We start from the raw sequence: 15,548 nt of genomic DNA on the forward strand, positions 1-15,548 counted from the left end.
ATATTGAATAAATCTTTCCTTTTTTAATTGTACCCAGATGTAAAAAAAGAATGAAATGAAGTTGTGCACAGTGAATCCATGTGAGTGCAATTTGTTAAGGTGATTTAAAATAATCCAAATAAATTCAATATTTGCTGGACAAAGTTTTCTAATTTATTAAATAGAGTTGTTCATTGTGCATGCTTACAATAGATGAAGCAGCTCTTCTGGCAGTATTTTGGTTCATTAATTGGATATCCAGTTCACCATCACATCTTCTAAAGGCTAGTAATTGTTTGGAGCTAGCATTTTATAGAATCTTTGAGATAAAGGGCAACTTAGAAATTGGTCTGAAGGTATTTAAATTGATTGCATGTCTTGACATCTTGAATTTTTCAACTGAAATGTTGATATCAAAACCAGAGAACCAAAAGACATATACCATCCATCCATCCATTATCTTAACCCGCTTATCCTGAATAGGGTCGCAGGGGGGCTGGAGCCTATCCCAGCATACATTGGGCGAAAGGCAGGAATACACCCTGGACAGGTCGCCAGTCCATCGCAGGGCACACACACCATTCACTCACACACTCATACCAATGGGCAATTTAGACTCTCCAATCAGCCTAACGTGCATGTCTTTGGACTGTGGGAGGAAACCGGAGTACCCGGAGGAAACCCACACAAACACGAGGAGAACATGCAAACTCCGCACAGAGAGGCCCCGGCCGACGGGGATTCGAACCCAGGACCTCCTTGCTGTGAGTGCTACCCACTGCGCCATCCGTGCCGCCTAGACATATACCAAGATATATAATTAATAATAATTTATAATTTATATATTTAATATATTTAATCCAAGGATAATCACTAGTTAGTAGTTAGGAAATACAGAAACTAATGGAAAGTTAATTTCATGCTTAATTAATGTAAGTGTAAGTCATTAATTAATGTTAACAGCTACATTAGTTAATGCTAATTCATAAACCTTATTGAAAAGTGTTCCCAAATCTTTTCACCAAAGCTACCAGTTTGTTTACATTCTCCACATTGTAACTGACAGTTGCCGGAGGGTTTCAGATGAGAGCAGATTACAACAAGCATTTTTATCTGATTTTCTAGTAAGAAGAAAGGTATTAACTCTCACACACACACACACACACACACACACACACACAAACATTATTTGCAATTCCACATGCCAAGTAATTATACTATATTATATTATATCACACAATACAGAAACAATAGAAACATAAATAATGCTAATATAACATTTATTAACTATTGTTATTAACATGTATTAAATATTAAATGGCGCAGCCTGTAGCCTAGTGGCTAAGGTACATGACTGAGAACTGAAAGGTTGGTGGTTCAAGCCAAAATAAGATCAGTGCCACTGTTGGGCCCTTGAACAAGGCCCCCATTGCTCCAGGGGAAATTGTCTGACGCTGACGCTTTGGATAAAGCGTCAGCTAAATAACTAATTATACATTTATTTATTTATTTATACATTATTACATATCCATATTACATATTATCATTTTTCCAATATAATGTTTATAATGTATAATGTCTTTATTCTTCTTGAGGTCACGTACTTCCCAACCTCCAATCAGTCTCTCTCCCTCTCTAACTCTATTTCTCTCTCCCCCTCTCCCTCTCTCTAACTCTATATCTCTCCCCCTCTCCCTCTCTCTAACTCTACCTCTCTCTACCTCTCACTCTCCACCTCTTACTCTATCTCTTTCTCCCCATTACTCTATAACTCTCTCCCCCACCAGTTGATACTTGAACACTTGAGCCTCGTACGAAAGCACATGTTTGAGAACACTGTATTCACACTGAGAACAGCTTACAGAGCTCACCTTTTGTGATTGACAGGTGTTTCTTGTTGCCTAGATGTGTCCTGTTAGACTGATTTGTCACAAAATAAGAATTCTGAATGTCTACTCTTGGTTTTAGCCTTGGGTTTTGCCTTTCTGTCTTTGTCTTAGAAAAGAAAAGGAATCTCTTGTCCTCTTCAAGCTGCACCTCTCCCTGTCCCTCCCTACCTCCCTGTAAACCTTAATTGTTGTCTTTCTGTGATATTTACTTGTGTATTAGAATGTTTTGTTTGGCTAGGTTTGTTCATACATTTGCGTTTTGCGGTATTACAATAAAAATAAAATCTGATGATCAAATAGGTCCTTATCTTTGTTGTGCAGGTAGCAGTTGAAATTGTACTTCTTTGGTCTTTCAGCGCACTCATCTCGGGTTATGGGTATGCACTTCACCAAAGCTACCAGTTTGTTTACATTCTCCACATTGGAGACAGTGACGGGAGGGTTTCAGATGAGAGCAGATTACAACAAGCATTTTTATCTGATTTTCTATTGTATCTAATCTATAGGGCACATCTCATACCTTTCCGCCTGATTGTTCACATACCTGGCACACCATACCTGGCACACCATTCGGGCCTGCCCCCTCAGACCCTGCAGCACTGCTGAATTACCCACCAATCTCCCACCAATCAGCATGAAGCATCACAGGAATAATTAGAGTCACTTTCAACAACTTCTCAGTTCCTGCCTAAATCCTTGACTGACAGTCGCTCCATAGTCAGTAGAGAGTAGTAGACATAGTAAACTGCTTAGAAGTCACTGACAAGTCCACACCTGCCTCCTGAAGAGTGTTTCTGGTCTGTCGGAGAGATGTTTCTTGGTTTTTCTTCATTATGGTGAGAATTCTTCAGTCGTCAACATCAGAGGACTTCCTTAGCCTACCAGAAACTTTAGTGAGCTCTCCGGGGCTCTCTTTCTTCTTATTGATGTTTCCAAACAGTTGATTTTGTTGTTAAGGTTTTATGTACTTCGCATGCACTGCATGCTTGTATGTATTTATGTTTTCACTCCAGGTTTTTATAATGTCTATCTTGTATGCCTAGGCATGTCAGTTATGTTCACCAAAATGGTACGGCACGCACGCGCACACACACACACACACACACACACACACACAGCACCATTAGACAGATATTTTAAAGACAAAACTTTGGATTTTATTTGGCTACATCATTTGCGATACTTTAGAACATTTGTATTAATCAAGTCAGAACCATGGACCAACGTGGATGGTCATAGAATCAAATCAACAAGTCAACAAATCAACTAATGATAGTTGGGATGTTTACATAACTAAAGCTTAGGCCTATGCTACTCGTGTGTCAGTATCAGAGGAAAAGCTCAAGACAATAAATTCACTGAATGTATTGTTCACTGTGGTCTAATGCCTAATTCATCGAATGTATTTTTTACAATAAAATATGAATTAATCCGTGAAAATAATTTATTTTCTCAGCTTTTGTTTTATCTTTCAACTTGTCATTATTATTTAAAACATTAACAGAGTATTTATACTTATTGTAGGTACTTATTCTTATTATGGATGTAACTCCTCCTCCAGTTGATAAAACAAAATGGATCTATTTGGTTGCTTCCTCTTTTTTAAGAGATACAATTTATACTTTCTTTCATAAAGTTTTTTGAAACAGCCCCCTGACTTAACATTGGTGGAACACTAGGTTAACGGCAGAAAACCAGTCCAACAATTGAACAAACAAATCTAATTCACAGTAACTCCTGGGAGAATTAGCAGCTTCTTAGGCTAATTTGAATCCAATGCGAGTGAAGTACATTTACGGATTTATGACTAATGTTAATTAATGATTACAAGATTGAGCAATGTAAGAATGAAGTTAGCTCACATTAACGTTACTGCGTTGAGCAAAACAGGAATCTAGGGGGTGGAAATATAGGTTGAGAGACCTATAATGAAATAAGAATCATGAGCTATATTGGCAACTCTCAATTCCAACCAGTAAGGGGTGGTGTAGTACCCTCAACGCCCCTACTTCCAGCACCTAGTAGCACCTAGTTTTGGTGGCCACAACTAGAGCACAACTAGAGCACCAGAATAAATAAAGAGGACAAGGGGCCATGTAGGCCATAAGAACATAAGAATGAGAATAGGCCTTTTAGCACATCTAGGTGTACAGAATATTTGTCTAAGTGACAACCCTTGGACTCTTCACCTAGTGAACATTTACAACACCATACGTCAGATTTCTGTCTCAATTATCAGGATTTACTCATAATTTAACATAATTTCAACACCATAATTACTTTTTGATGGATTCACTTGTTTTACAGAAAACCACATCACCATGAACATGTACAAGAGGAGACCTGTTTTGTGAGATGGACGCATAATTAACCATACAGTACCCCGGGATCTTTTTTCTGAACAGCCAGCATGGTAATTTATTTATTTCCATAAGTGAAATGAACTTTTTCTTGGCAGTCTCTTGGCATGTAAACTGTTATTTTGCTGACGTGTTTTATTCAAAGAGACTTACAGCTGATTTGATTAAGCAGGGGACAATCCCCACTGTTTGGCCAATGCAAGGTTAAGGGTCAGTCATGTAATTAATTACACTCTTACACAGGATGTGTAAGTATTTGAGAGGATTGGGGCTGATTAGAGAGTGAGGGGCAGAGCTGTGATTGGAGGTAGGGGTCAGGGTTATGCACCATCAGGTAATAATTCCCATCTTTAGCAGCACTAAGTCACACAATCAATAAAACCTTTTTCTTTTTTTTTCTTTTTTTCTCTCCACAGAGTGCTCACCCACTACACCGTGCTCTGGTGCCTGGAAGATGTAGAAACAACTTGTTGATCAAGACACTACTTTTAATTTCTATCTTTGCTGTTTCTTCTTGTATTTATTTTTCTAGAACTTACAACTGGACAACCCTGATGGTAATTAGATTAATTCATTATTGTGAGCTGAGTTTACAAATGTCACCTTAAGGGAGCGGGGTTGGAGGACCAAACAACCGAGCTGAGTTCTCAAAGTTACCCTCAAGACGTGGGATAAACAAGAAAGGGAATAAATAACTCCCCGGCAATTAGCCAACCAATAAAACGACCTATCAACACGGTGGAGAAGTTTAATCTGAATCGAGCAAGGAAACAGCAAATGGCAGGGAAACTCGACCTCACGCCTTACTGACTATGGTGGTCGTAAGACGAGACGAGTAAACCGTAGTTATGCCTACAGCACAAGGGAGACGCCTACCCAGCCTCCCAACTGAGTTATAGCCTACCTGTGTTATAGACTACCTGAGTTATAGCCTACCTGTGTTCTAGCCTACCTGAGCTATAGCCTACCTGAGTTATAGCTTACCTGTGTTATAGCCTACCTGAGCTATAGCCTACCTGAGTTATAGCCTACCTGTGTTATAGCCTACCTGAGCTATAGCCTACCTGAGTTATAGCCTACCTGTGTTATAGCCTACCTGAGCTATAGCCTACCTGTGTTATAGCCTACCTGAGTTATAGCCTACCTGTGTTATAGCCTACCTGTGTTATAGCCTACCTGAGCTATAGCCTACCTGTGTTATAGCCTACCTGAGTTATAGCCTACCTGTGTTATAGCCTACCTAGGAACGGTACAGTAACATGACACACACAAGGGCCCTCGGGACGACAGATACACTATTCAGTATACAGTACCCCTGGGACCACAGATACACAAATTCAAATTAAGAAAAAGAAAAAGATGAACAAGAAATTTAATGTGTGCATTTTGTTCTGCTTATAGGATTTACAGTGGCTTTGGAAAGTATTCAGACCCCTTCACTTTTTGCACACTTTATTGTGTTGTAGATTTTAAATGGCAAGGTTGGGTTCTTGAATGAATGAAGTAAGCAACCCGTTCCACCATTCTGACAGTGTGTATAGAATTTTGGCAGGCCCAGCTGCCCAATGTACAAATCTATGTGTAATTGCTTACACATTTGGTGATTAAATTAATAATATCTTAATTTACAACTACATGTGACGTGTGTATGTGCAGATGATCTGAGATACAGAGAGAGACCAAACCAAATGAAATGCCCTCTGTGCCCTTAGATGTTATTGGACCCTCTGTCCCCAAACAAGAACCATCTGTCCCCCAACAACAAGCACCCTCTGGCCCCCAAAAATGTGGATCCGCTATCCCCCAACAATAAGCACCCTCTGGTGCCCAACGAGGACCTTCTGTCCCTAAACAACAAAGATAACATATCCCCAAAAAACAAGAACAAGAATCTATCCCTCAACAAGGACCCTCTGTCCCTAAACAACATGGATCCTCTGTACCCCAACAACAAGAACCTTCTGTCCCCCAACATTGAGCATCTGTCCCCCAACAACAAGAACCTTCTGTCTCCCAACAAGGACTATCTGTCCCCTAACAAGGACCCACTGTCCCCCATCGAGAACCATCTGTCCCCCAACAAAGAAGCTCCGTCCCCCAACAACAAGCACCCTCTGGCCCCCAACGAGGACCTTCTGTCCCCAAACAACAAAGATAACATATCCCCAAAAAACAAGAACCATCTATCCCTCAAAACCAAGGACCCGCTGTCCCTAAACAACATGGGTCCTCTGTCCCCCAACAAGAACCTTCTGTCCCCCAACAAGGAGCATCTGTCCCCCAACAACAAGAAGCTTATGTCCCCCAAAAAGGATCCTTTGTCCCGAAACAACATGGATCCTCTGTCCCCCAACAAGAAGAACCCTCTGGCCCCCAACGAGGACCTTCTGTCCCCAAACAACAAAGAGAACATATCCCCAAAAAACAAGAACCATCTATCCCTCAACACCAAGGACCCGCTGTCCCTAAACAACATGGGTCCTCTGTCCCCCAACAAGAACCTTCTGTCCCCCGACAATGAGCATCTGTCCCCCAACAACAAGGACCCTCTTTCCCCCATCAAAGACCATCTGTCCCCCAACAAGAAGGACCCACTGTCTCCCAACAAGCACCCACTGTCCCCCAACAAGCACCCTCTGGTCCCCAAAAATATGGATCCACTATCCCCCAACAACAAGTACTCTCTGTCCCCCAACAAGAACTCTCTGTCCCCAAACAACAAAGATAATATATCCCTCAAAAACAAGGACCCTTTGTCCCCCAAGAACAAATACTTTCTGTCCTCCAACAGGGACCCCCTGTCCCCCAACAACAAGGACCCTCTGTCCCTAAACATGGATCCTCTGACCTCCAACAACAAGAACCTTCTGTCCCCCAAAAAGGATCCTTTGTCCCGAAACAACATGGATCCTCTGTCCCCCAACAAGAAGAACCTTCTGTCTCCCAACAAGGACTATCTGTCCCCCAAGAACAAGGGCTTTCTGTTCTCCAACAGAGACCATCTGTCCCCTAACAAGTACCCACTGTCCCTAAACAACATGGATCCTCTGTACCCCAACAACAAGAACCTTCTGTCCCCCAACATTGAGCATCTGTCCCCCAACAACAAGGACCCTTTGTCCCCCAACAACAAGGACCCTCTGTCCCTAAACAACATGGATCCTCTGTCCCCCAACAAGAAGAACCCTCTGTCCCCAAACAAGGACCATCTGTCCCCCAACAACAAGGACCCACTGTCCCCCATCGAGAACCATCTGTCCCCCAACAAGAAGCAACCTCTGGCCCCAAAAAATGTGGATCCGCTATCCCCCAACAAGAAGCACCTTCTGGTGCCCAATGAGGACCTTCTGTCCCCAAACAACAAAGATAAGATATCCCCAAAAAACAAGAACAAGAATCTATCCCTCAACAACAAGGACCCTCTGTCCCTAAACATGGATCCTCTGACCTCCAACAACAAGAACCTTCTGTCCCCCAACAATGAGCATCTGTCCCCCAACAAGAAGAAGCTTATGTCCCCCAACAAGAACCTTCTGTCCCCCAACAAGGATCCTTTGTCCCCCAAAAACATGGATCCTCTGCCCCCCAACAAGAAGAACCTTCTGTCTCCCAACAAGGACTATCTGTCCCCCAAGAACAAGGACTTTCTGTTCTCCAACAGGGACCATCTGTCCCCTAATAAGGACCCTCTGTCCCTAAACAACATGGATCCTCTGTCCCCCAACAACAAGAACCGCCTGTCCCCCAACAATGAGCATCTGTCCCCCAACAACAAGAACCTTCTGTCCCCCAACAAGGATCCTTTGTCCCCCAACAACAAGGACCCTCTGTCCCTAAACAACATGGATCCTCTGTCCCCCAACAAGAAGAACCTTCTGTCTCCCAACAAGGACTATCTGTCTCCCAACAAGAACCTTCTGTCTCCCAACAAGGACCATCTGTCCCCCAACAAAGAAGCTCTGTCCCCCAACAACAAGCACCCTCTGGCCCCCAACGAGGACCTTCTGTCCCCAAACAACAAAGATAACATATCCCCAAAAAACAAGAACCATCTATCCCTCAACAAGAACCCGCTGTCCCTAAACAACATGGGTCCTCTGTCCCCCAACAAGAACCTTCTGTCCCCCAACAATGAGCATCTGTCCCCCAACAACAAGAACCCTCTTTCCCCCACCAAAGACCATCTGTCCCCCAACAAGAAGGACCCACTGTCTCCCAACAAGCACCCACTGTCCCCCAACAAGCACCCTCTGGTCCCCAAGAATATGGATCCGCTATCCCCCAACAACAAGTACTCTCTGGCTCCCAACGAGAACCTTCTGTCCTCCAACAAGGACTCTCTGTCCCCCAACAAGGACAATATGTTTCCCAACAGCCTGCAGCTGAATCAGGTGAGTTGCACTTGCTTGTCAGTTCAGACCAGACCTCCCCCTCACTAAATCAAACAACCAATAACCTCCCTTTGGAAGTGGGGGAGGTGGGCTGGGTTTGGGATTACATCTAAAATGGTTTGTTCCCAAACATATAATTAAGTCTATAATGACTGATAATGTCTGATGAACCTCAATTTCAGTTTTTCATTATTCTCCAACAGGAGCCTGAAGTGAAACTGAATGTAACTGGAACTCCATTCAGAGAGATGTCTGTGGATGACATAATGCATTCAATATTGGACAATCTCCCTAAAGTTGGCAACTTCAGCTCTATCGAAAACTCATCCAGTGGCCAACACAGTGTGGTCAACCTGGAGCAGCCCAGAGCCCAGTACTGTGTGGGGGACACCTTGAGCGTGCAGGTGAACATGAAGGACTACAGGGGGAACCCAAAAGCGCATGGAGGCGACTTCATCCTGGCCCGGATCCACTCTCCCAAACTCCAGGCTTCTGCATCAGGACAAGTCACTGACCTGCTCAATGGCTCCTACCGTGTGAGTTTCCACCTGTTCTGGCCTGGAGACGTACTGGTGTCTGTGATTCTCATACACTCCTCTGAGGCAGTTGGGATCCTCAGGAGAATCCGTGCACACAACTATGATAAGCTGATATACACCGGAGTCTTCTTTAGTGGTAACAAAATGGAGGGATCTCAGTGTGGCGTCCGGCTCAAATCGGACAAGCCCCTCTGCGAGTACAGGAAGAAGGAAGATGCGGAGTACTACGCCTGCATCCCACCCAAAACCCTTCCCTGCAGCACCCTGAGGATCCTGCGCTCAAGAAACGCCCCAATTTCTAACATGACCAATGATGAGCATTTTCTCCTGAGCCGGTAAGGCACGGTCTATGTACAATGCAAACTATATGAGCAGTGTTTCTAAGACACAGTCCTGGGGACTCCTGTGTACACTGGTTTTAATTTCAAGTTAATTAAAATAATTTGGTGCAACTGATAGATACAGCTGAGTATCATCTCCATAGCAATGGAAGGAGACTTCATGCTGGAGAATGAAAGAAAATAAAAGTGGCCCAAGAATTGAGCCTTGCAGGACACCACAGGAAGCAACTACAGTGGAGGAAACATTGTCCCCAATAGCTACTGAGAACTTCATGTTTAACAAGTGGGATAAAAACCACTCTAGCACAGTCCCTGTGTTGTGCGATTATCACAATATCAGTGTTCTTGAACTTTCCTGTCCTGTTTGGAGACCGGCTAGCTGGACGGGTATTGGAAATCATTTTCCTGAGAATGTGCTCCAACAGTCCCCCATTGATCTAACCCTCTATGACTTTCAACTTTCTTTTGAAGTAACAACACCGGAATACCAATGAATAACAGCTTTGGTCCTGTGAAAGTCATCAGTTGTCCCGGTATGTCCCCTCAGATTCACCTACTCTCCTACTGTCACTGTTTCTCTTCTGATTCCCAAGGATCACTGCTTCCAAACTGTGGATGTGTACAAATTGCCAGGCACCTGCATTTGAGTACCCCATTTTAAATAAGGTGCCCATGAACCCAGCTAACCAAAAATGTTCTAACAATGTTACTGGAATGTGTCATAAGATTGCTTCTGCAGAGCAGCAACATTGTGAGAATGTAGTTGCCACTTATTTTAGAGTAATGCTGCTGCATGGACACACTTTTCATTTTGCGTGGTTATTAGGCCAGGATCGGGCAGTTCAATATTTTCATATGGATGCGTTATATTTTACATTACATTACAGGCATTTAGCAGACACTCTTATCCAGAGCAACGTACAATAAAGTGCAAATCAAAAACACATAAATCATTTTGTTTTTTTTAACCTGACCTGTAATGAGCAGTTCATGTTTGAAAACCTATTAATTTGTCTGAATGTGTGAAAAGAGGTAATGGTGTGAATCTTTTCTCCATCTTTCTCATTTATTAGCGGGAACCCACAGACCAACTGAAAAGTGCATGGTGGGATTTGGAATGAAGTCCCCTTTACCGACTGGCTACTTCTTTAAAAACAGATGGTCTTCCTCCTCCTGCCAGACTGGCAGCTTCTTCATGGCAGACGCCATTAAGAGATGCCTGAAGGACAAGATGCTGAAATTCATGGGAGACTCCACTGTGCGTCAGTGGCAAGAGACACTCAACCTAACACTGAAAGGTAACGCCGATGTACAATAAAAACATGCATACATATAAGACTATACATATAAAACAACAAATTGGCTGCGCACTTATACACCAGGGAGTCAGATTACTTGGCATACTAAGTATATAATTACATCAATAAATGATTACAATTACAATTATCCTTATGGTTGTATATTTCGACATAATGACACATTTGAATCAATTTACTCGTAATGAGGGGACCATAAGGTGACCAGAGCTGGCAGACCAGAGTGGTCTTGCTGGGGTTTAGGGAGCCATTGAATTTTGGATATACAGTGAGGCAGTCCCCTTAGCAGCCTGGAATGCCAACACTAGTGGAGGGCGATGAGGAGCGGAGTGACATAAGCCGACCTGGGCTGACTGGTGGTCAGGTGGGCTGCAGCATTCTGGACCAGCTGGAGGGGCTTGATGGCACAAGCTGGGAGACCAGCCAGGAGGGAGTTGCAGTAATCCAGGTGGGAGATGACAAGCGCCTGGACTAGAAGGCTTTCTCCATCAAGAGATGATGCAGGTTCTGGCAGTGGAGGTTATATGTGGGGCAAGGGTGAGATGGCCATCAGCACCTCAATATTCTTGTCAGTAAATGGTAAATGGTCGGCATTTATATAGCGCCTTTATCCAAAGTGCTGTAAAATTGATGCTTCTCATTCACCCATTCATACACACACTCACACACCAATGGTGATTGGTGGCCATGCAAGGCACCAATCAGCTCGTCAGGAGCATTTGGGGGTTAGGTGTCTTGCTCAGGGACACTTCGACACAGCCCGGGCGGGGGATCGAACCGGCAACCCTCCGACTGTCAGACGACTGCTCTTACTGCCGTAGCCATGTTGCCCTGTCAGTGTGGGAGGAGGATAATACAAGGTCCTCAGCAGTCAGTGAGAGGACGATTGTCAGAGGGCGATTGTCAGAGGACGTTGAGCTTCAGGTGGTGGGAGGTCATCCACACAAAGATATCAGCCAAGCAGGCAGAGATCTGCGTGGTGACATGAGTATTGGGAGGGAAGGGAAAAAAAAGTTGAGTATCGGCATCAGAATGGCAACAAAAGCCATGGAAAGAGATCTAAGAGATATAGAGTAGGGGAGGGGACCAAGAGCCTTGTGAGACACCAGTCTGTAAGGGGGTGCGGGTGTGTCCCTCCAAGTCACCTGGTAGGAATGACTGGAGAGGTAGGAAGTTACCTATATCAGAGCAAGCAATATCATTACATTACATTAGATTACATTACATGGCATTTAGCAGACACTCTTATCCAGAGCGACGTACAACGAAGTGCAGATCAAACACAAGTACAAGTGCGTAGAGGACCTGAGAGGACAGTACAGTTCCGAGTCCTAGTGTAAACATACAGATAATCAGAACCCTTGAAGAATACAATCAACTTACACAGTTGGCAGCTAGAATACCCTGAGTACAACAATACAATAGCTAATACAAAAAAAATATCACTAGGGAGACAGCACTTTGTCCGTTTTCTCTCCGCTGCCCGCAGTTTAGTTCAGTCAGCTCATAGAGTGTCAGAAAGCCAAGGCCTGGAGAGGGAGGCCCGAGCTGGTTTGGTCGTGAGGGGAGACAGAGAGTCAAAGGAAGATGAGAGAGAAGGCATGAGGGTAGTCCAGTCCAGAGAAACACTCCACAGATGGTAGGGAGGAGGGGATTACAGAGGAGAGGTTGGAGGTAGACATGTGGCATAGGTGAGGAGGGGATTAAAGAGGAGAGGGTGGAGGTAGACATGTGGCATAGGTGAGGAGGGGATCACAGAGGAGAGGGTGGAGGTAGACATGTGGCATAGGTTGCACTGACAGATTGTAGTAGATGTGTTCAGGTTGAAATTACCCAGGAGGATCAGGGGAGTGCCATCATCTGGTGAGGAGCTAAGCAGGATGTCCACCTCATCCAATAAGCTCCCCAGAGGACCCGGAGCGTGATAGACAACAATAAGGAAAGTAACAGAAACCTCATGAAATTCAAAAGAGGAGAAGTAGAAGGATGAAGACACTAGATCTGCATGAGGATGAGATTAGGAGACCTGTGCCATCTCCTCTGCCAGTGGGTCGGGATGTCTGGAAAGAATAGACAGAGGAAAGGGCAGGATGTGTTCTCTTATGAGAGCCACATTTCTGTCAGAGCAAGGAAGTCGAGGTTGAGGAGAGAGGCATAGGCAGATATGAAGTCTGCTTTCTGGACAGCCGACTGCCAGCTCCAGAGGCCACCGGCAGAGAGCAGAGAGCAACACCAGTGGATCTGGGAGGGAAGATCAGGTTGGAGACATTCAACCAGGAAGTCTTGTGATGCTTCTCAAATGGCAATAACAAGTTTCATTTTGCCTTGAACATGCAGTCCAGAATTCAAGAATTGCTCTTCAATAAGTCCACCCAGTCAGACTCTAATTTTATTCATTTATACAGCGTAGATATGATTAAAATATGATTCAGAATATGGAATTTATTCTGGACTTGTTTTCAAGACTATTACAAAAGAATGTACTAGCTCGTCATAATGTAACAACTTTGGCATTTGTAATATACCTTGACAATTGATTGATGTACCAATTGATATATGGTTCCAAATATATCTATGATATACAGTACCTGGTCTTGAAATCTTGACTAATAATAATCCTGAATGACAGCGACTGACACTGTTTTTAAAAGGGATACCAGGACTACCTAATTAACCATTCAGTGCTTTGCTGTTTCAGGTCTGAAATATGGGGAACCATATGACCGTCACATAACTGCCCTGGCTGTGGACCCAGTAATGAACATCACTTTTCAGTGGAAAATGCACGGCCATCCTTTTGTCAGTGGCTACAACATGGTTAATGATGTGTGTGGATACATTTCCAGAGAATTAGACCGAGTAACCATTGTTGATGTGGTGGTCATTGGAGTGGGACAGCATTTCAGGCCCTTTCCCCTGGAGATCTTCATCCAGAGGCTGATCAACATGCGGAAGGCCATCCTGAGGCTCCAGGAACGTAGCCCCCAGACCCTCGTCGTCATCAAGCTGGAGAACACCAGGGAGTTCGATTCAGAGATGACTCACCTGAGTGACTGGTATGGCTATGAGCAGAACCTGGCTCAGAAAAAGGTATTCGGGGACCTGAAGGTGGTGCTGGTAGATGCCTGGGACATTACGACAGCGGCTAACACCTTTGGCGTCCACCCCAACCACATTGTTGTTTCCAGTGAGATATCTCTGGCTCTGTCACACCTCTGCCATGATGCATAGAGGGCTTCCTGTTTCAAACTCCATTTAGATTAGATATATTTATCTCGTCTGTTTCTAGAGAAATGTCTTTGCATACAAAAAATACATCCAATGATTTCTGTAGACTGTTTAAAGCACTTGGGGGCACTATAAACGTTGCATTTTAAGGTTTTTAATGGGCGGTTTTTAACTGGTTTTTTAATCATTGTTTATTCAACATTCTAACATTCAATAAATATTCTCCCATTTCATTCAATATTCTCTGCATGACAGCCTATTACCTTACATTAATGGCATTTGACAGACACTCTTATCCAGAGCAATGTACACAAAAGTGCAAAGTGCATACCCATAATATGGGATAAGTGTGCTAAAAGACCCGAGAGGGAAGTACAATTTCACCTGCTACCTGCACAACAAAGATAACTTCATGATATTAAATGATATTATTATTCTTTGTAATTATTAAGTAAGTAATTATTTTATGTTCACACTCATTGTATGCCCGTAGTCATACTTAACAACAAGCACAACTTGCACTGAGTAAATCCCTGCACTGTTTACTCTGTACTTTTTTTTTTTTTTTGCACACAATCTACCATAGCACCTTATCATGGTCAATATATCACAGGGCCAGTCCCTACTAGGCCTTTGTAATCACTTCACATGCTCTTTACTTCTTACTTTTCTGTGAGTGATTTTGATCTTTATGTGTGTGAGATATGTGTATATGTATAAGCTACTGGATGCCAAAAATTTCCCTCGGGATGAATAAAGTATCTATCTATCTATCTATCTATCTATCTATCTATCTATCTATCTATCTATCTATCTAGATGCTTGGTTTTGTTTATTGTGCTCAGTAAGGGATGTCTTCATGCCACCCTTCCAAATAGTTTGTTGGTATGGAGGTGCCAGTTTATGGTACTTCAATTCAAACAGTGATTCATCGCCTCTAAGGCCTCCCTCAGTGGGGACAACATGCACTTCATCATTTATCAATATTTTCTGATCACACATAGATGTGTATTTTCAAACAGTTTTTTTTCGTCTCCACATGTGCATGTTGATGAATACCAATCAATCGTAAAAAACATGCACACAGAATGTATAGTTAGCATAAATTGACACCCACCCACCCCCAAGAAATCCCTCTTAGCGTTTTAACGGGTGGTATCATGGTTGGCATGAAAGTCCTTAATTAAAGATTTATCCAACACAAATCTTGACGGAATCCAACTTCTTTCCTCGGGACCGTAGCCCTCCTAGTCCACAGATTGGAGGTCATGGCCCCGCCGACAGACATCCAACATCTAATGCATCCTCTCTAACTCCATCTCTCTCTCTCACTGCCCCTCTCTCTCTCCCCCCTCACTCTACCTATCTACCGTGTACGCCTCTCCACTGTCGATGAGTCGGGGGTGGGATAAACATGAAAGGTGGGGTGAATGTGGCGCATGGTGGAGGAAAGTCTGAGGCGTACAGCTGTGGGGCTAAGGATCTTAATTATGGGCAATTCTCCA

The 15,548-nt window shown here is 43.6% G+C and overlaps 1 protein-coding gene across 3 annotated transcripts in view; it reads left to right on the top strand.

Annotated features, from left to right (window-relative positions):
• Positions 1-14,597, top strand: part of LOC133136342 (GATA zinc finger domain-containing protein 14-like) — a 50,462-nt gene extending 35,865 nt beyond the window's left edge. The window contains exons 1-8 of one of the 3 annotated variants that reach the window (XR_009709513.1): positions 2,569-2,704; positions 4,176-4,281; positions 4,645-4,785; positions 5,941-8,619; positions 8,823-9,493; positions 9,971-10,032; positions 10,658-10,797; positions 13,514-13,650. Coding sequence is in view for 2 of the 3 variants with exons in the window: in XM_061253768.1 (XP_061109752.1) it covers positions 4,279-4,281; positions 4,645-4,785; positions 5,941-8,619; positions 8,823-9,493; positions 9,971-10,032; positions 10,573-10,797; positions 13,514-14,046 (4,314 nt within the window). In the remaining variant the exon portion in view is untranslated. Of the gene's footprint in view, positions 1-2,568; positions 2,705-4,175; positions 4,282-4,644; positions 4,786-5,940; positions 8,620-8,822; positions 9,494-9,970; positions 10,033-10,572; positions 10,798-13,513 lie in introns of those variants that run through there. The other 2 variants (XM_061253767.1, XM_061253768.1) reach the window with 2 other exon arrangements.
• Positions 14,598-15,548: the final 951 nt, after the last annotated feature.

This window comes from Conger conger, chromosome 9 (genome assembly GCF_963514075.1).
Source record: "Conger conger chromosome 9, fConCon1.1, whole genome shotgun sequence".
Lineage (NCBI taxonomy): Eukaryota > Metazoa > Chordata > Actinopteri > Anguilliformes > Congridae > Conger > Conger conger.